This window comes from Rattus norvegicus, chromosome 5 (genome assembly GCF_036323735.1).
Source record: "Rattus norvegicus strain BN/NHsdMcwi chromosome 5, GRCr8, whole genome shotgun sequence".
In the NCBI taxonomy this organism is placed as follows: Eukaryota; Metazoa; Chordata; class Mammalia; order Rodentia; family Muridae; genus Rattus; species Rattus norvegicus.
The window spans coordinates 37,908,735-37,930,218 of record NC_086023.1 but is presented as its reverse complement, the minus strand read 5'-3'; the positions used below and the strand labels follow the sequence as shown (position 1 = coordinate 37,930,218).

The following is a 21,484-nucleotide window of genomic DNA, read 5'->3' as shown; positions in this document are numbered from 1 at the left end:
CTGTAGGTAGATATTGTCCTGGAGCAATAGCCGAGAGCTCACATCTGATACACAGGCAATGGGCAGAAAAGGAATGAGTCTGACTCTGATGTGAGCTTTTGAAACCTGGAAGCCCACCACCCATGTCACACCTGCTCCAACAAGGCCACACCTCCTAGCCACTCCTAAGCAGTTCACTGGAAACCAAGCAGTCACACATGGGAGCCTCTGGGCCATTCTCCTGCAGATCACCACAGCACTGTTTAATACCGCCTACAGTAATTAGAATGTTGACTTGTAGCCTTTGCAACTACCCTAGAGGGCTCTGGTTTATCTTACTTGTTTGATTGCTCATCTCAGAATTATGTTCTGATTTTCTTGCTTTTGAAGCTGTGTTTCCCTCAGGTTTTTTGCTGGCTCATCTGGTTTCACCACTATGTAGTTGTGGTTTCAGACTGTGGTCTATCTGCCTGTGCTTCCCAAGTAGATCTTATCGTTTTAGTTTTTGTACCTTTACATGTGGGGAAGAACTTGCTCTGAACTTGGTTTGCTGCTTTCTGCACAGTCCTCTTGTATTTCGTGCAGACACTACCCTTCTCTCCTTCAGAAAGCTTTGTCTTTTGTCTCCTGTCTTTGTAATTTACTCATCATGTCACCAAAGTTGACCTCAAACACAAGGCCACCTATCTTAGCTTCCCAAGATGAGGAGAGAGTGTATTAGTAATGTGGGCTGTGCCTCTCTCTGTCTGGAGAAGGAGAGGCAGCAGAGGGGCATTACTGTTTTAGAGAAGAGAGAAAGAACAACCAGAAGGTCTGAAATTAATAAGTGTTCTCAATGTAGTTCATCTTGTATAAGCTAAATTGTTTGGAACACAAAACAGGGAAAACTACATTTGAATGTTTTCTTTACAATTTTCTGTATCAATGTATTGCATCAGGGGCAAACTAATAAAGTGCTCAGTAGAAAATTGTTTCAGATTTCTGGCCCAGGAGGCAAAATTAAGAATATTATTCAGTTACTATCTTAAAAAAAGATAAAATGCTTACCTGCCTCAACCCTTCTCCTTGGGTAGAACACTGCATATTATGGGCATGTTGGCTATCAGGTGCCTTCTTTGCCCCTTTCCAATGACATTCTCAGGTCAGAAAGCTCCTGGCTGGTTTCACTAATTGCCCAGAGAATCCTAGATCCTACTGTGCCCTTTTGTCCTCCCCTGTCAGCTGCTCCAAGAGGAGGCAACTTGTTGAGCTGTCATTTTTGGGGTAAGATTCTACAACAGAACCTGAGAGTTGCCCACAGGGAACTCTACAGCTGGTGACCAGAGTGGGTGTTCAGCAATGGAAAAGAAGTTATTAGAGGTAGAGTAGAGAAATGAAGGATGCCTTGGGTTTGTCTACGTCACTCACACTGATAGTCTACTCTCATGTACCCTATACCCATGAGAAAGGACTGGGAGAGAAAGATAGCATAGTGGGTAAAGCCACACATACATATCTGCATACGCACACATACAAATAAACAAATAAATGTTTAAAAAATGATTTGGGGGGACAGAGGGGTTGAAGATGTAGTTCAGAGGTTACAAGCACTTGTGTTCTTCCAGAGGACCAAGTTTAGTTTCCAGCACCCATATCAAGGATCTCCCAACCGCCTATATAACTCCAGCTTCAGGTCATGAACATATTCTTCTGGTCACTTTGGGTACTGGCACACATGTGCACATATATGTACATAAACACAAACAACATACATTTGAATAAATAATGCAATCTTTAAGACAAAAAAGAGTGATAGGGTAGGATGAGCAGACTGTTACATTAATAATTCATATATATATAAATATTCATATATATATAAAACTAGCTGATGAGAGGCTCAATAGAACTCTTTCAAACATGCTTCTTGTCTTCTTCAGAGAAGTCCTATCCTGAGAACTAGGAATTTTACCTTTCTACCCATGGAATTGAAAGTGACTTCTATTCAAGATACCCTGCCCCTGCCTACCAAAAGACTATAAATACTATGTTTATTAACAAAGGTATAATACAGTTTATATCAACATTCAATTAATACTATAACCCATTAGCCCTGTTTTAGAATCCTACTCATTAATATCTACAAAACCTTGTAGTGTGAAAAGAGACAAAACAGTTAGTATAGAAGATGCTACACTAGGACTTCAGAGATAACTGCCACCAAGCCTGGCAGCCTGCCACCCTTGAGACTCATGAGACCCGATCCCTGTAGTACAGCTTGCTCCTAACTTTGTGTCCTCTTTTTACCCCATAACTCTGCTGAGCTCAGTTAATGCTGTTCACAAGCACATGGTGCATTCACCGAGGCAGGGGGAACCCACTAGTTCTTGTGCCCCAACAGGTGACTCTCAGTTTACTATCAATTGTTGGTAGCTCTCGAGCTGGGGAGGGGGGACCTTGGAAACTCCTTTTCATTCAATGTTAAAGTCTTAAGTGGCTTGATCTTGTACAGCTTTAGAGCAGGTAGCTTTGCCACTTGAGTTTATGAGTGCAACAGCCATACCTTGTCCAGGGGACAACTCGTCACAGCACTCCTCCCCACTCTCTGGATCTACATTCTTTCCGTGCCCTCTTCCATAATGTTCCCCAAGCCTTAACAGGGGGTTGGGGTGAGGTGTGACAGAAATGTCTGTATATACATAATTGAGCAGTCACAGTCACTTATTCTGAGGGCTTTGAGCACTTAGAAGGCTCTGCTTTAACAGCTAACCTCTGCATTAAGAAACTTCTCTGACCGAAGTTGAGATCAGCACAAACACAGGAGTGCAATATAAATGTTAGTGGACAACACAACCCTCTCACAAACAGCATTAATGGGTTCTCCCGTAGGGCCTGTAACTATCTTAGCCCTGGGTTTTGGCCAGGTTTAGAGCACCAGCTCTCCAGTGGAACAAGCCTCAAATCCAATCACGCTGATTACCAGTCAAATCACTGACCAGTGGGCACATTTTGCCTGGCAGGTCACTATTGTAGAATGCAGGGTCCAGTGCTGGGTAAGACTGTCAATGTCTTTTCTCTTTAAGCAGCCTGTTTAACACTCACCAGCACTGTGAAAGATAGCTATTAGGATTATGCTTATACCTTTGTAAAGGTCCCACACAAACACCCATATATCATATTGAGAAAATTTCAGAGAAGAAATGGGGAACTAATAAAAGAAAATCAAAGGAGGGGAAACAAGAGATTAAGAGGCTTTTGGGAAAAGACAAATTAGTGATGTTCATCAAAAGGACTACCAAAATGAAGAGTAGAATAGATGTGCACAGTCCAGCCCTGTGTGCACAAAGATGGCAGAACTGTCAGGAACATGTCTTTGAGATGCGTATGCTAAAAATCTTTTAGATGTTTAATTGGATAGCATTTAGTGATTCAGGCTTGTTCTATGCTGCAGTTCTTTAACTCTTGATTGTTTTTCTTTTCTGCTAATTTGGAAGAGTATAAATTGGTAAATAAAAAGATTAACTATTCTATGCTTTCTTTCTTAACTACATTATTTAGTTTCCAGTTCTGTTATAAATAAGCAATAATTAAGAAATCAAAACACCTTTATATAGTTTTCGTGTGTGTGTGTGTGTGTGTGTGTGTGTGTGTGTGTGTGTGTGTGTGTGTGTGTATTATATATGTCTGGGCCTTAAAGCCTGCTTATAATGTTCCCAATTCTAGAACATTTTCTGAGGTCCTAATCTTTGGTTTTTTTATTTCTATTTTGTACTTTTATTGCAGGTGGGAACAGAGAAAAGATCCTCATGGTAGAACCTATTATGTGGATCATAATACTCGAACTACTACATGGGAAAGACCACAACCTTTGCCCCCAGGGTAATGTAGCATTCTGATTTGTCTTTAGTTATAGTTTTATTAAGTGTGAATTTTAAATTTATTTGATATGCTATCATGAATAATTTTAAAATAATCTCCTTATCATTCTTGGATAGTGGTTTTAGTGAAATAGATTTTATATTATGGTTCTCAATCTATGGATTAAATGCATGACAGTATAGTAAACTTGCTTATTTAAAATGAGTCTTAGGATGTGCTGTATTGAAACACCACATGTATGTTTTCCAGTGATAAGTTTTCAATAGGAACAAATGCTGAGCCTTTCTTAAAAAATAATTTTTTCAGTGATCTGAAGAGCCAGGCACTAGAGTGTTGAAGATTGAAGGAAATATGTCCCAAATGTAGTATTGAAGATTGAAGGAAATATATTCCAAATGTAGTATGTTTTTGCTTATTTAAACTTTTTAATTTTTGATATGATGTGATATGAGCTTACATGTAACAAAGTTTGTAGATCTTAATTTTGGACCAGTCTACTACCTCAGACATACCTTAAAGCTCATGAAATATAATAATGTGCATCATTATTTATGGAAAATCACATATTTTTTGTTGAACCTCATTTGTTAGTAATAAGTTTGGAAGAATTCCAAATTGATTCCTGAAAAGACTCCCTATTAATGTCAGAAACTGGCTTAATAGATCCCAGGTGTTGTAAAGTTACAAGCAGTGAGCAGAAGGTGGAGCCTGAGTAGAATCCTTGTTAAGATGGAGAACAGGGCCTCCGATCCTCTGAAGTCACAAGACCGGTGTGGCACAGCATGGTACACTTGGGCCCAGCAGCTCCCAGGTTTGGCTCTATGTAGGGCCTCTGAAGGTCTCTGGGAAATGGAACTGAAATGGTGAATGTTTTTTCTGTGGACAGGACTGAAAGCTGTTTCTCAAGAAGAAACAAGCTGTAAGTCAGTCTGAGATAGAAGAGTAAGGTTGTTTAGGAAAGATAAATGCTTCATAGACTTGCGTGCTGTGATTAACAATAAAAAATAACCAGCCTCCTAGCACTTGGGAGGGATAGGCAGGAGAATTGTGAGTTGAAACCCATTTGGGCTGTGGAGAACACAAGACTACTGTGGTCTGTACAGCTTCACCCTCTCTCTCAAAAGATCAAGACTTGGATGTAGCTAAACAGGTAGAGAACTTGCATAAGTAAACGTGTCTGTTTTAGTTATCAGTCGATTGCTCATTACTTCGTTTTTATTATTTATTGTAGTTGGGAAAGAAGGGTTGATGATCGTGGAAGAGTTTATTATGTGGATCATAACACCAGAACAACAACCTGGCAGCGACCTACCATGGAGTCTGTTCGGAATTTTGAACAGTGGCAGTCTCAGCGGAATCAATTGCAGGGAGCTATGCAACAATTCAACCAACGATACCTCTATTCGGTAAGTAGCAAATTACGAGGTGTTAATGTCTTCTTTTTCTTTCTTTGGTGGCTTTCTAAAATATGTAGACTAATTTCAAGGGTTTGTTTGTGTATTTGATTTTGGTTATTTTAAATATTATTTCTAGTATGTATAAATAAATAATCATTCCTGAAATTTATGGGCTTTGGAGTATTTTGGATTGGATGCTCATCCTGTGTATAGTAAACAGGAAAGTTGTATTATGAGATCTGTTGTGGTTCTGTGTAGGATTTTGTATGCATGAAAATTTGGAAATGAGAAAATTATGTATTGGGTATGTGTCAAGCTTTCTGCTGTCCTCTTAAATGGATGCAGGTTTAGATACCAGTAGAATCCCAGTGCTAGGATGAGAACTAATCACTCTCTTGTTTCTAGTGCCATCAGGCAGCTGAGTTCTGTCTCTTAGGGCATCCTCCTACCTGGATCTTACCTGCACCACCTATTGCCACACACCTTACTGCACCTCCTGTTGTCACACACCTTACTGCACCTCCTGTTGTCACGCACCTTACTGCACCTCCTGTTGTCACACACCTTACTGCACCTCTTGTTGTCACGCACCTTACTGCACCTCCTGTTGTCACACACCTTACCTGCACCTCCTGTTGTCACACACCTTACCTGCACCTCCTGTTGTCACACACCTTACCTGCACCTCCTGTTGTCACACACCTTACCTGCACCTCCTGTTGTCACACACCTTACCTGCACCTTACCTGCACACACCTTATCTATCCTCATGTATCTTGCCAGCTGTTTTAAAGAGCTGCTGCCCTTGGTCTGGTTTCCAGAGTCTCTGTCAAGAAAGGGAAGGGTAAACTGAAAGGAGAGAGCTTTCACATACTTTTACACACTTTCTTAGCAAAGTATACCTTCATCAAGACCTTCTGCGTCTACCTCATTGGGCAGAATTGATCACTTTATACTTTTCTAATCCAGATTCAGTGCACTAATCCACATGGACACATTGGTACCTAAACAAAACTAGTGATTTGATTATCAAGAGAAGCAAGATGAAGATGGATAATGAGTACAGTTAGCACTGTCTGTGACAGTAATATCAGTATTCATCAAGATGTATGTTTATTACCGTTGAATAAATATTATGCAGAATAGTTATAATTTTCTATTTTTTGTGCAAATAGTATTGTCTCATTTAAATGGCATATTTCTCTATATACTCTTCACCCATCTCCTCTTACCCCTTAGAAGGACCAGGAAATTAAATATTAACACATTATTTCAAGTCATTTATCATAAGTCATTAATAATGATATTAGCTGGTTTGCTTTTACTTCATAATATTTTTTGAACTTTGTTTCTTGAATTTGCTATATTCATATTTGTCATTTATTTTTTTAAAAAACTTCTAAGATATGGCTGTTAAGTTGCTCAGTATATTAATGTATTTCTGGCTAACAATGTTATCTTATTCTGTCCCTAACCTCTTTTTCAACCAGGCTTCAATGTTAGCTGCAGAAAATGACCCATATGGACCCTTACCACCAGGCTGGGGTAAGCTGATAAGACATTGATAAAAATATGTATTAGCTATATAGGTATCAAATTGTTATTAAATGTCATACTTTGTTTTAGAAAAAAGAGTGGATTCAACAGACAGAGTTTACTTTGTGAATCATAATACAAAAACAACCCAGTGGGAAGATCCAAGAACTCAAGGGTATGTGTATACTACAGTATTACATCATCATGCAGGATAGAGGTATAGATAGAATGAGTGGGCTGTAAGGGCCTAAAACATGCTCACCTTATGATTGTGTTTCTTGTCTTTTAGGTTACCAAATGAAGAACCCCTCCCAGAAGGCTGGGAAATTAGGTATACTCGGGAAGGTGTCAGGTACTTTGTTGACCATAACACAAGAACAACAACATTCAAAGATCCCCGCAATGGGAAGTCATCGGTGTAAGTGGAAATCTGAACTTTAAAACTGTTAGTGAAGACAGGTTTAGTCTTTAATGTAGCCCTAGACTTAGAAACAAGTTATTTTTCATTCAAGAAAACACACACAGGTAATACCCAGCTATACTTCTTTTTGCTCTATATTATTCCAGAATTGATTTGTGGTATATCATTTCCATATATATATATATATATATATATATATATATATATATATATATATATCCATATCCATATATGTGTGTAATAGTTACTACATGCCAAAGATTGTTCTAAGTATTTTAGATGTGTTAGTTCATCTTTTAATCTTCTAATAACCTTTGAAAAAGATTATTATTATTTTCCTGTTTATTTTTTCTTTCAATAAGGCCCTTTTTTTCTGTAAGAAATGAAAGCCATTTATTCTCTTAAAATGAACAATTTATAGTTTGGTTGTTCATTGGTGCGTATATTACACAAAACTATCACTTTGTCCATGTTATTGGCAACTAATACTTTCATTGTTTAGAAGAATGTTAGGCTCCTGCTATGAATTTAGTAAATGTTCTTGGATGAATGAACAATAGAGGACAGAATGATCTCCCCTGAATGTGACAACAGAGGACAGAATTTTGTGTTCACTCTGGCATGAAAATGCTTTATTCCCATCTGTTAAAGACTTTCTAGGCAGGAGAAGCATTCTGAGCTACATCTTGTATCTGCCTCTTGTCTCATTGTCCAGTTATGTCACATGATCTGCATATACCTCGCTCTGAGGAATTTAATTTTGCTTTGCTTTGTCTTTGTACAGATCAGGTTTAAGACGAGGAACAGACACACCCCCACCTCTCACCCCCACCCCCAAGGTTCCCTTATCGAGAATCCCTGACTTCTTCAGCTTTCAGTATTATCAAAGGTTCTTTTTAGGAGTCTGAGGTAGAGCTCAGGACTTCAGTAAACTAAAGGCTTATTAATAAACCTAGCCCTAATTGTGGTTTCCCTCTGTACACATGTGCTGCTGCTGTGGCAACCTTCATGACTCAGGCCACCAATGTCCTAGCAAACAGACCTGTTGTTTTGCCTGCAGTAACTTCCTTCGTCACAATGCTGTCGTGTCCTCTGATCCACACTGGTATTACAGCTGTATTCGTTTTGTTCTCTTTAGAACTAAAGGTGGTCCGCAGATCGCTTATGAGCGCAGCTTTAGGTGGAAACTGGCCCACTTCCGTTACTTGTGCCAGGTACTACAGTGGTAAATCAATCTCCTTTACAATCATTAGTCATCAATCATATAATCATTAGTCATATAATCATTAGTCTGATCATTAATAATACATATGCTGTGCCTTACATGATGCGATGTTTTTGTTTTTAGTCTAATGCACTACCCAGTCATGTAAAGATCAATGTGTCCCGACAGACATTATTTGAAGATTCCTTTCAACAGGTAAGGAAACTACCAGAATGAAACAGTACTTTTTGTCTCATTTTATTCTGAATTTCTGAAGAGAGTTAAAAGTTTTGGACTCTTTAAACATTTATAGTAACCCTCATTCCCTGAGTGACTATGTTAATAATTATATTAAACTGTTATGTAGGCCGGAGGCATACATGGAGGCAAACCATTCATATGCCTAAATAAAAATAAACTTCACAACCTAGTAAGTCATGACTGTTGACCAATTAGTGACAGTTTTTTGTTTCTTTTCTTTTCTCATCACAGCATCTCTGTGATGGCCATTTGGTGTTAGATAGTCAAGATGTCTTGTTTTAACAGATCATATCATATTGGTAGATTGTGTAATGCATTGAGTATTCCAATAGTGACCTATGTTCATCTGACCTCTAGGTCTCACTGTGTTATGGTCACGATGAGCATGCTATTTAAATGATAACCCTGCCTGGCTCCCGACATATTTCTAACCGTTTAGGATACTTCATCATTCTTATGACTGCTCCTCCCTATCTCCCTTACTGGAGTGAATGCTGCATGAGAGCATGGATTACTGGTTTACTTCTCCTGTGTCCAGGACCTAGAATAGTGCTCTTAATGAACAGTCATTCAGGAAATACTTAATGATACATGAATGTAACATGGCTGCCTTTCTGGAGTCACGTGCAGAATGTTTTTGAAAACATTAATGTCATTTTTTTATAATGAAGTGGGAAATTTTTCATGACCTTTCACTGTCTTCCAGTGTAATAACTATAACTTTCTTTGTAATTAAATGTTTTATTAATTATTAATTATTTCTTTTATTACTGAAATTAGGGGGCAGTAAGGGGGGGTCGGTGGGGGGGAACGCCCATATGGGGAGGGGAGGGGGACCGTATGGACAGGAAACCGGGAAAGGGAATAACATTTGAAATGTAAATAAAGAGATAAATCTAAAGAAAAAATATTACTAAGCTTAAAAGTTAGAATTCACCCAAAATAAAATCTAAAGCAAAGGTGAATTGTTTCAGAACACTACAGGAAAGAGCATTAGTGAAAGGCATGGTGATTTCAAATAGCTATATATATAAAACACTGAATTACTTGAAGGAAAGAGTAGCAAGGGGCCGGTAAAATATTTTCAGGAATAATGGGTCCTGTTTTGTAAACCTAATCTCTTTTTTTTTTCTTTTTGTACTTTGTATTAAGTTTTATTAAAACTTTAAAAAAGAAAAAAGACAAGGAAATTAAAATAAAATTACATGATTTTCCCCACATACTCTCCCATATAGTCCATCTGGGTTTTTTTCAAATTTATGGCCTCTGTTTTCACCAATTGTTGTTACATACATGTATGTATATTTATTTATATCCCTATTACATGAATATATAAATATAATCTCTTTTTCTGTATAATGTTACTAGAATATATATGTTTTTATGGCTTGCTCTTTGGTGTTAGCCAATTGGATGATTATTTCTTCTGATTCAGCATTCATTATTAGTTCTTTATATCGGGTTGAGACCTTGGGGACCTTCCCCGTCCATCTTAGCATGTCTCTCAGTATTCTTGTCTTAATCCATGGTTAGGTAATCATGTTGTGAGACTTCATGGGGGGGGGGGGGGCTTCTAGCATTCTTAGGAGTAACAATCTCACACCAAACTCCCTGATCCTCTGGCTTGTAAAATCTTCCTGCCTCTTTTCTGATATGTTCTCTGAGTCTTAGGTATAGGAGTTGTTTTGTAGATGTATCAGTGGGGCTTCACAACTATATTTTAGGATTATATAAGACATATTGCCTATCTATAACCAAGTGGGCAGTCATAAAAACATAAGCATACTAGTAACGTTATACAGAAGAAATTTATACAGAAGAAATATAGAGAAGAAACATGTAAAAAGAATACACACACACACACACACACATATGTAACAAAAATTAGTGAAAAAAGAGGCCATAAATTTGAAAAGAAGCCAGATGGGGTATATGAGAGAGTGTAGAGGGAGGAAATGATGCAATTTTATTACATTGTCTTATATTTGGTTGTTTTCTGCATTCTCTTATAAGACAAGTATATCTTTGTGTTTAGTACAATTCATAGCTGTCTGTCGCAAAGAGAACCATCCTTTGATATGGAATGAGAACTACACATCTGTGGGTTTAAGGACAAATATTTAGAGTGTAGTTAGGGATGAGGCTGGTTTAGTAAAGCAGTGGTAATAGGTTCTCTTCCAAGATCTCTGACTTCCTTAACGCTGGGTAGTCGGCTCGCTTTCCAGTACCATTCATGCTGTCCCTCTTGTTGAGGCGAACCTAGGTCTCTTACAGATCATGAACGGCCAATGTGTAGTGCCTCTGCTGCACCCTTAGAGTTGTGGTGCAATGCTGGCTGCTGCTGCTGTTGTTCTAACAGGTTAAATGGACTAGTAATACTGAAGGCCTAGAGATATTTGTAGCATAGCCTCATTTTACTAGCTGTTAAGCTTTAGAAAAGATAGCCAATGTAGCTTTTACCAAAACTGCTTTTGTGTGAGTGAGTAATCCTGAGTCAGATGATACTTAGTGTTTTAAGCGTGTTTTTACAAATGGCTTATTCAGAGCTACATTTGAGTTGCTCTAGAAAGTGTGTATCTATATTTATGTTAGTTGTTACTTTTGTTTTTCTCTTGTCTGTTTAGATATGGGGTTAAGATATGGGGTTCAGATATGGATTGAGACCATAGCTGCCTTTTAGGGAAGCCTAGTAGTGAGCTGCCTTAGGATCCAGACCTGACTTGCCTGTGGTTCTGATGGATGGTAGTAGATACGAATTCTTATCCACAAGTGAAACATGCTTATGATTAACTTTGATACAAACTTACCGATTATGAGAATGTATTTGGATCTTATTTCAAGACATGCTGTTGTATAAACATACATCATGGAGTAAGGATTGCAGATGGATTTCTATCCTCCAGAGATAGGTGTGGTGTACATGGTGGTGTGGAGGACTCCCAAAGTACTTTCACCGTATAGTATTGCTACAGAGAAAAGGTTACCAGGCACCAGTTGATAGACTTATCCTTGCTTACCACTCACTCAAAGTACACCACTATTAAACACTAGAATGGGGAAAACTATGTGAAAGCGAGTCAGGGAAAACTTGAGGGATTGTCCATTTTTAGCTGGTTTATAGAACAAACCAGATGAACTGCAGAATTAAATATGAGATGAGGAAATGTTTACTTTTGAAAATACAAATTGAATTATTTTGGAAGTAACTTATATTGTCTATAAGTATCTAAAATAAACATTCTTATTTTGTCTTTAATTAGATTATGGCATTAAAACCGTATGACTTGAGGAGGCGATTATATGTAATATTTAGAGGAGAAGAAGGCCTCGATTATGGTGGCCTTGCAAGGTAAACTTAAAACGTACTGCTTTGGAATAAATCTATTTTGTTATCTGCGGTGGATTTATTCTTTTAAAAAATGTATGAATGTATTAAATTATGCTTTTTAGTAGCAACCAGAGTTATTTGGGATAACCATTATTACAATCTTTTGCATAGGTAAATGTGTATGGTATGTGTGTATGTCTACTTGCCTGAGTGTGGCATACACATGTGTGTATGGGTATATGTGCACATGTGTGTGGAGGCCTGAGGTTGACATCTGGTGTCTTCCTTTATACCTTTATATGTTTAGGCATTGTGTCTTGGTGAATCTAGCATTCAACATTTGAGCTGGTCTGATTAGCCAACTTTTTCTGGTATTTTCTGCCTTCACATCCCATGTACTGGGATTATAGGTGGGTCATCATGACCACATACCCAGAGCACACAGGGTCTGCTGAAGAGAGAACTCAGGGTCTCCTGCCTACATGGCAAGTGCTTTAAGCACTGAGCTCTCACAGGGTCCAACCATTAGGGTTACTCTTCTGTACAGCCTAATGCTTTTACCCAATGGTTGTATAGTATGCCCATATGAGTGTACCATAATTAACAGATTCACAGAAGGTTATTTATTAATTTTGTTTTTTCAATGTTGCATGTCACTTTTATTTGTGCTCTTGCTCTGATCTGAGTTTACTTGGAAAATGAAATTTTTCATTTTACTGAATAGATTGGATACTTGTGAAGTAGTTAGTGAAAATTCTTCGTTTTCCCCTTTAATTGCTTCACACAAATCTGTTTTAGCATTTGGTTTGTTTTGTTTCAAGACAATATTTCTCTGTGAAGCCTTGGCTGTCCCGGAACTCGCTCTGTAGATCAGGCTGGCCTCGAACTCACAGAGATCTGCCTCTGATTCCTGCGTGTTGGTATTAAAGGCACCTGGCACACCTGGCAGCATTTTTTTTTTTAATTTAACAGTTCCATTAAGACCTCCTAAGAATTCAGATTTTTATAGAATTTTACAGAATTAGACAATCACAGTTTCAATTTTTCTGACAAAAAGCAGGACCAGGTCACACTTGGTAGAAGTAGATAATTGCTGTGGGTTTGCCAGTGTTTTTATTAGCATCAGTTTCTATGTAAAACATTATAACAGTTTTCAACTACTATCCAAGAAATATTCATAGTGTATGTAGTTTGAGTTTTTCTCAGTTTCAGAAATGCCCAGTCATTGAAAAGACACGTCTTAGAAGTGAGACAACACGGTATTTTTTTTCCCTCATTGTCTGTTTTGATAACATTCACATTCTTTTTAAACTATTGTTTGTCTTAGTTATTTGGTTCCAGTTTTATGTTTTAACAGTTAAACTGTTCTTCTGTATCATTATTTTCTTCTAATTTTTTATTCAATTCCCGCATTAGATGGTTAGATTCATCATTGAGGTGCTTATCTAAGAATTCATTGGGCAATATGTTTCTATAGTTGTTACATGTTAGGGAATGTTTTCTTTGTTGGTTTTCTATATAAAAAACCTCACTGGACAGAAATGTCTTGCACAGCACTGTCTATCCAGTATTCTTAGGGACCGCTTCACTGTTGTTTCAGCATTGAATGTGAGTACTATGAAATATGAGGCCAAACCTTTGTCAGAAAATCTTCTCTTGAGTGCACACATTGTTCTTTAAAGTTCACTAGTTTCATTGCAGATTGTTTAGTTTTTTTTTTTTAAGGAACATATTAAGAACTTTAATTTCAGGGAAGTTTTCTTCTATTTTATCTTTGAATATTTTTTCTGTTCTATTTGTTCTTTTCTTTCTTCAGGAACATCAGTCATGGGTATGTGGAATCTCCTTTGTCAGTCAACACGTCTGTCACCTTTTCTCTAATCATTCTGATCCCAGTGCTTTCCTGTTTGGTTCTCTGAAGCCTGTCTTCATGTCACTGTTTGCAGGATTGCCCTATGTTTTGCTGCTTCTCATGTGATTTTTCTTCATTTGCTGTTTTACTGTTTCCTTCATTTTCTTCCTTAGGCCCTGCTAGCTCCTATGTGTGGTTCATGATTCTTTCAGCCTCATATGTCTGGTTTGAGAGAGTGAAGCTGAGCTGTGGTAAAGGGTGATTCTTCTGGCTCCTTCTAGCTAGGAGCTTCTCTTTGTGGTGGTATTAGGGTAAAGGCTTTGTCATCAGTAGCCATTCTCTTGGATCAGCGCAGTTTTCTCCAGTCTGCTGTTTTATAAAAGTGATCTGAAGCAATTGGAAATTTTATTCCTAGCGTGTGAGTGTGTGCATGAGTGTGTGTGTGTGTGTGTGTGTGTGTGTGTGTGTGTGTGTGTGTACATGTAAACACATTCTTACTAGAATTTACTTATTTCTCTTTTCTGAGGAAAATGTCTTAATTGAGCCCAACCACAAAGTGAAACTAACTTGGTTCACTTACTGTTTTGAACCTGATTTAGTTATATGAGTTGATACTGATTCGTAGTTGATTTTGTTTTGTAACTGCTCTGTATCACTCAGGCAGTTTCAGGGAAAATTGTATCAATCATATATAAATAAAGTAGAAGAACATATGAATTGCCATAGAGGTGAACCATGATGATTTCAAGTTTTTCAAATTGTTTGATGGTGTTACCAGATTGAAATGAAGAATTAAAATCGTGTCTTTTCTTGACCAAATGTGGTGATAGCTTTAATGTCAGCATGCAGCAGGCAAAGGCAGACAGATTTCATTTGAAGCTAGCTGGATGGTCTACCTAGTAAGTTCCAGGACAGTCAAAGCTACATAGTGTCTTTAAAAAAAACAAGAAAACAAACAAACAAACAAAAACAAGCAAACAATGATAATAATACAGGCTTTTCTTTAAAAAGAGTATACCCAAATTTCTGCTTTACTGGCACCAACTGGTGAGTCTGTTAAGATAGCATGCAGTCATCATGATAGATAGTTCCCACCTCTGTATTAAAAAAAAAAAAAGATTAGGTTAATGTGCCTAGAAATTTTCATTCCTTAAAGTCTATCATATATATTAGCAGGTTCATAATGAGGAATGGGGTTTTGGCAAGGCAAAGACCCATGAACTCATTGATCACAGTAAATATTTGAGTTTGTACTCTCACTGTAGGACATTTTGTACATGTTTATTTTGTGTTAAAAATTATTAAAGTGAAGTAAAACAGGTGGTTAAAAGTAAGTACTTAGCACATTTCAAGAGTTCACTTCTTTTCAGTTTTAGGATCATTTTGAATACATTTTCTATGCAATTTGAACTGTTCTATTAAACCCAGATGTGCCAGCTCTTAGGAACCTAAGGCAGGATGGCTATAGACTCACAGCCAGCCTAGGCAACATATCAAATTCCAGACTAACCTAAGCAGTAGAGTAAGACCTTATCTCAAAAGACAAGATAAAACACCGTCCGTTCTATAGCAGCAATGTTATGTGCTATAATGTCACCAACAAATAGCGCAGTGCCTTATCCATGACTTAGCACGAAGGAAACCTTGGATTCTATACCTAGAATCACCGACAACAAACCCAAAACAAAATAAAAAGCTCGTTAGGTAGATATTACAGAATGCCTGTAAGAGTTAAGAATACTAAAAATACATCGACATGGCTTTTACCTTTGAGGTTAATGTGCATAAAAATATATTTTCAGATTGATATTACACAGTAAACACAATGGCATATACATACCATCCTCTTGACGTTGCTTCAAAATTTGCTAAAATTGGAATGAACTGTAAATTCAGAAAAAGTGTCATTAGTATAGGTGGAATTAAATGTGCAGGAAGATACCCAAATGATATTGTGGTATAGAAAAGCACATACATGTGAAGAACAGTGAGATTGCCATTTGACTGAGCAGAATTACGGGACTTGGAATGGAAAGCCAGATGATAAAGTAGAGATGGAAGAGAGCTAAGAAATGAGTAGGTGTGCGTGTGCCTCTGTATGTGTGTGCGAGCATGCATTTATTTATTTATTTATGGATCTATTTAAGACCATTTTTAAATCTATATATATATGAATACTAAAAGTAATCTTGACTTATTTTTTTATAGAGAATGGTTTTTCTTGCTTTCCCATGAAGTTTTGAACCCAATGTATTGCTTATTTGAGTATGCAGGCAAGAATAACTATTGTTTACAGATAAACCCAGCGTCAACTATAAATCCTGATCATCTTTCATACTTCTGTTTTATTGGTCGCTTTATTGCAATGGTGAGTTTCCAACTTTCAGTTATCTTATTTACATATTGCTTACTTCAAAACTGTTTTAGGGGTTGGGGAGGTGGCTCAGTGGGTAAGTTTCTTGCCAAGTAGTCACAAAGACTGGAATTCTGATCCCCAGTGGCCTGCGTGTAATTCCAATACTTAGAAGGCAATACTTGATCCTCCGAGCAAATTGGGAAATTAGCCGAACTACAACTTTTAGGATTGGTTTGTTTGATTAAAAGACTCTCCTCAATATGGTGGTGAATAATTTAGGGAGACAGTCAATACCAGCCTTGGGTCTGCATACACATGTGCATACCATATACACAGACATGTGCAAAAAGTGTACTTTGTAAAAATCTTTTGAGAGACTTTATATCCTCCCTGAGTAGTTATAACTCATTTACACTTGCTGAGGGAGTGTCAGATTCCTCAGTGGTGGGCATTATCAGTAAACTTCCCTGTCCTTAAGTAAACAGTAATCCACCTATGCTCAGTCAAGCAACCCAAATTGAAGACAATGAGATGTGTGTGCTAGTGCGTGCGTACACACACATACACACACACACACTGACATGAAAATAGAAGGGAGGAATTGTTGCAAAGAAAAATGCACTGAGAGAGGGAGGGGGATAACGTGATAATGGGAATATGATTAAAGAAGTACATTATGTATGGATTAAATTTCGGGAAAATGAATAAAATTAAGAAAAAATAAAAGGCTTTGTTACTTCATGTGGAGAAAAGGGGACGGTGTTATTTAACGCAAGGAAAATCTGAGTTACTGAGTAAGTACACTTAGAGTCTTCAGATTTTCAGAGCTTTGCAGTTGCCTTTGTGAACTGTCTTTTGACACAGGGGTCTATAAGTTTTACACTACATTATCTATTAACTCATTTATCAAGTATCTGTTGAGAGTATATAATAATTCCATGCCCATTTCTAGGCAGTGGGTATTAAAGAATAACAACAAAATGTTACAGTTTCTACTCTTGGAATCTAAATTCGGTAACACGGGGTTGGGGTTGTGCATTGCTTTTTCATATAAGTGGTTAAAGCAGCCCTCTAAAGTCTGAACACGAATGGAAATATGAAGAAGGCAAGAGACTGGGTCACATGGATACCTTGGAGAAGAAAACTTTGGACTCAATGGAACAGCAAGACAATGCTTGCAGGGTTTAGAAATGACTCAGCTGGGGGAGAATATGGTGAGAAATGAGATTGAGAAATACCATGTAGGACTTTTTAGAGAATTCATGTAAGGATTTTGAGTAGGTCAGTTGAGTGTCATGAACTAAGTAACACCAACAAGAATTCCTCTACTGTGGGCAGCAGAAAACAGAGGCAGAGACACAGACCATTTGTAGAGGTCATAATGAGACCTCATAGAGATGTTGCATCTGTGTGGTAGTAATAGATGTGAGAAGTGGTTTGGATTCAGACTATATTCTGAGGTTTAAAAGAAATAGGTTTTCTGGTAGATTGGGAGCAAGGCAGAAGAGCAAAGTGAGGGGGGTTGGGGATTTAGCTCAGTGGTAGAGCACTTGCCTAGTAAGCGCAAGGCCCTGGGTTCGGTCCCCAGCTCCGAAAAAAAGAAAAAAAAAAAAAAAGCTTGAAAGAAAAGAGTAAAGTGAGGCGCCAAAAACGCATGGCTTGTGCATCTGTTTGAAATGACCATTTTCTAAGAGGGAGCTTTGGCCACAAGAACCAATACTGGCAATAAGGAAAATCAAGAATGTTGGGTTGCTTCTGCATTCAGGATGCCCATAAGTATCCGGTAGAGGTGTACAAAAGATAGGTATCCAAGTCTGGTGAGAAGGAGATGTGTCAGGGGCACTTGGGGATTCAAAGTACATGGAGAATATCAAACTCTCATGGTTGTGTTAAGGAATAATGTGGACAGAGGAATTAAGGGATTTTTATAAACTGAGACAATGAAAAGGAGTGAAAAAAAACCACTTGAGATTAGAAAATCAAGTAAGTGGTTCTCAGAAGAAAATGGTAGAAGGAAGGGTATTTCAAAGTAGATACCATAGCCCTTTCATGTGTTACTGATATGTCTGGCATCAGCCATTTAGCAAGGTGAAAAACATTTATGAATGCTGGCACGGGAAGATTAGTGTGTATTCAGACATAGGCACCTGCTTAAGAAAAGTTCACAGTGCAGTATCAGAATTTGGTAACCTAGTATTCTGTTGTTGTAGTTCAGGTTGATAACCTGCCCCCACCTCCTGTGTGCTGTATTATAGCCATGTGCCACCAAGCCCAGCTGAGGACAAAGAATTGATGAACCCCATAATATAAGAAATATTGGAGCAATGACCTTGAATAAAGGAGAGAAGTCTGTACTGTTGACAAAAGTGGTAAAAGCTTATTTGCAGTAGGAGTATAAGAGTTGAGATGCTAGCGGTGAGCAGGTGGGTAGAGCACACAAAGCACTCCTGGGTGCCATTTCCTATGTGCAGTAGTTTGGTAAGTATTTGAGGACAGAGGAGCAGCAGTGAGCAGTGAGGGAAACTGAGGGTAGAAAGTAAACAATCCTTCCTATGAGGTTGCTGGTCACAGCTGGATAGCTTGGTGTGCGATCTTCCAGCATGCTCTACCAATGTCTAGGCACAGTCAGTTCTAAGTTGATTTGGTGTAGGCTGGGAGTTTGTTAGAGAATAGTGGGGAAGTGTGAAGCTATATAAATGACTTGCTAATTGGGTATACATGGGGTAAGGGCTGGGAGTAATTTTAGATATTCATGGGATCAAAAGTCACTGGTGCTTCTCCCGTATTCATGCTGTGTGTAGGCATGAAGACACAGAGGTCGTACCCATAAGAAAGGAATGGAAGAAAGGAATGGGGCTTGGTATTTCTGTTTACGTTAACTATTAAAATATTTACATGTGGAAGAAGTTGGTAATGAAGTCTCATCTTTTTATAGTTTAAAAACTATTGTTTTTAAACTCTATTGTTTATTGTACGTTGTTTGACCTATGAATTAAATTTTTCATTCAAGTTTCTATGCTTTGCTAGCCTTCACAGTTTATACCATTACATATGAATATGCTTTTGAATATGTAAAGATGCATGATTTCTATTTTTTCACTGTGCTCTAAAGATTACTACTTTGTAAGTTTAAATAAAATGTTTTATTTTTTTCACAGGCGCTATTCCACGGAAAGTTTATTGATACTGGTTTTTCTTTACCATTCTACAAGCGTATGCTAAGTAAAAAACTTACTATCAAGGATTTGGAATCTATCGATACTGAATTTTACAATTCTCTAATCTGGATAAGGTTTGAAGTTTGTTTTTTTTTTTAATTGAGGTATTTACTTGAAACCCATTTGTATATTGTGTTTACATGCATACTCACACACTTTTGTTTTATCCAGAGATAACAATATTGAAGAATGTGGCTTAGAAATGTACTTTTCTGTAGACATGGAGATTCTGGGAAAAGTTACTTCACATGATTTAAAGTTGGGAGGTTCCAATATCCTGGTGACTGAAGAAAACAAAGATGAATATATTGGGTAGGTTGGTAGAGCTGCTTGAATTCATTCTGTAGTTATGGAATATAATTAGAAATCTCCTGTATTCACAGCTTACTAGTTTTTACAAAGCACTTAGGAAACTCTCATCAGGTTCTTTCTCTGCTGGGTCAGATCCTTTGCTCTACAGCTGACCCACACCTCGTGCTCCAGTTTTCTTGAGGTTAGACAACACACATCATCATTCGCTTTCCCGTCAGCAACAGGCATTCTCCCTTGTTAGATCAGAAGCCATGAAGCTTTCCTGCTGAAAAGGGATTTCCAGTGTGCAGTCTCAGAAAGAAGCTGTATGTTGTCCCTCATATGTCAATCCTAGCCTACTGTGCATATACATATATACTATAATGGTGTGTGTGTGTGTGTGTGTGTGTGTGTGTGTGTGTGTGTGTGTGTGTAAAAGTGCACACTGGTACAGTATAGCATGAAGAAAAGAGAAGAAGAAAGAGTAACTATTATCAAGATGATAATGAAAGACACTGAATGTAGGTAACTGAAACTTGATTCATAAAAGAGGATATAAAGCACATTCTTTTTCTAGTTTTAATTCTGCCATTTTTGATGGTGGAAAAATACATGCCAGTATTCAATAGTGAAAATATAAAATCCAGTGTGATGTTTCACAGCTTTAGAATGGCTATTCTGTCTGTGTAGAAAGTTTGCAGTGATGTATAGATGTGGGGTCTGGTTAATTTTGGTGTATGAATATTTTATATTTAAGTTCTTTATAATAAAAATTTAACTTAAAAGGATATTTTGCAAAGACAGCGTATAGCCACTTCATTTACAGATGAAGGGACTGAAGCTATGCCAGGAACGGACAGAACTGTGTCCAGGAACGCCCCTTTCACTGTCATTTCATGCCACACTGCACTCTCGCCTCTATTCCGTACTTACTTTGGCTTTGCAGGAAAGGGCTCCCTATGTAGCTTTGGCTGTTGTGGCACTCGTCCTACAGACTAGCTGAGACTCAGACTCAACTGCACCCGCCTGCCTCTGCTGGGAAGCTGTGTGCCAATACACACGGCCCACAGTCCCAATTTTTAACATGTTATGTGCATGTTAAATAAATGTTCTATTGGCATATATTCAGTGTGCATGATGCTGGGTTGCATTAAAGAAATCTCACGTCATTGTGGACTTTGAGTATGTTCAGACTTGGATTTCCTCCTCTGGCCTTACTGCCTTCTGCTACTCTCATCCTTTCCCCAGGCCCTTTCTGTTTTCATGTTACACAGGAAGCTAGGGAATTGGCTCAGCAGTTAAGGGCATTCGCTGGTCCTGTACTAGACCCCGATGTGGTTCCCAGGACTCACATGGTAGCTGCAACCATTTGTAGCTCTAGTTCCAGATCCAGCTCTCTCTGTCCTCTGCAGGCACCAGGCATTCACATGAGAATATATGTGCAAACAAATATTTATCCATTTAAAATAAGAATACATCTTTGAAGAAAAATGTAATGAGTATATATCTTTAAGAAGTAAATGGAAGCATCAAATATTTGATTTTCTGTCTGCTTTATTTCACTAAATATAATCATATCTGATTTTATGCATTTCATCACATTGAGATTACAAATATAATTAGATCATTTCCTCTCTTCCCTCCCTTCAAACCCTCTCCCATGTTCCTGTACTGTCTTTCAAATTCATGGCCCCCTTTTTCCATTAATTGTTGTTATATGTATATATGTATATGCATATATGTTCCTAAATATAATAAATATAAATATGATAATTGTATATTTTCA

At 37.8% G+C, this 21,484-nt stretch overlaps 1 protein-coding gene across 4 annotated transcripts in view; it reads left to right on the top strand.

Annotated features, from left to right (window-relative positions):
- The window catches only part of Wwp1 (WW domain containing E3 ubiquitin protein ligase 1), a 93,464-nt gene that overhangs the window by 52,525 nt on the left and 19,455 nt on the right, over positions 1 to 21,484 (top strand). For all 4 annotated transcript variants that reach the window (XM_006237930.5, XM_006237931.5, XM_008763591.4 and 1 more), the window contains 11 exons: positions 3,739 to 3,834; positions 5,066 to 5,240; positions 6,722 to 6,776; positions 6,858 to 6,942; positions 7,057 to 7,185; positions 8,327 to 8,402; positions 8,537 to 8,608; positions 11,914 to 12,002; positions 16,042 to 16,201; positions 19,348 to 19,481; positions 19,579 to 19,719. In XM_006237930.5, coding sequence (XP_006237992.1) covers positions 3,739 to 3,834; positions 5,066 to 5,240; positions 6,722 to 6,776; positions 6,858 to 6,942; positions 7,057 to 7,185; positions 8,327 to 8,402; positions 8,537 to 8,608; positions 11,914 to 12,002; positions 16,042 to 16,201; positions 19,348 to 19,481; positions 19,579 to 19,719 — 1,212 coding nt within the window. The remainder of the gene's footprint in view (positions 1 to 3,738; positions 3,835 to 5,065; positions 5,241 to 6,721; positions 6,777 to 6,857; positions 6,943 to 7,056; positions 7,186 to 8,326; positions 8,403 to 8,536; positions 8,609 to 11,913; positions 12,003 to 16,041; positions 16,202 to 19,347; positions 19,482 to 19,578; positions 19,720 to 21,484) is intronic.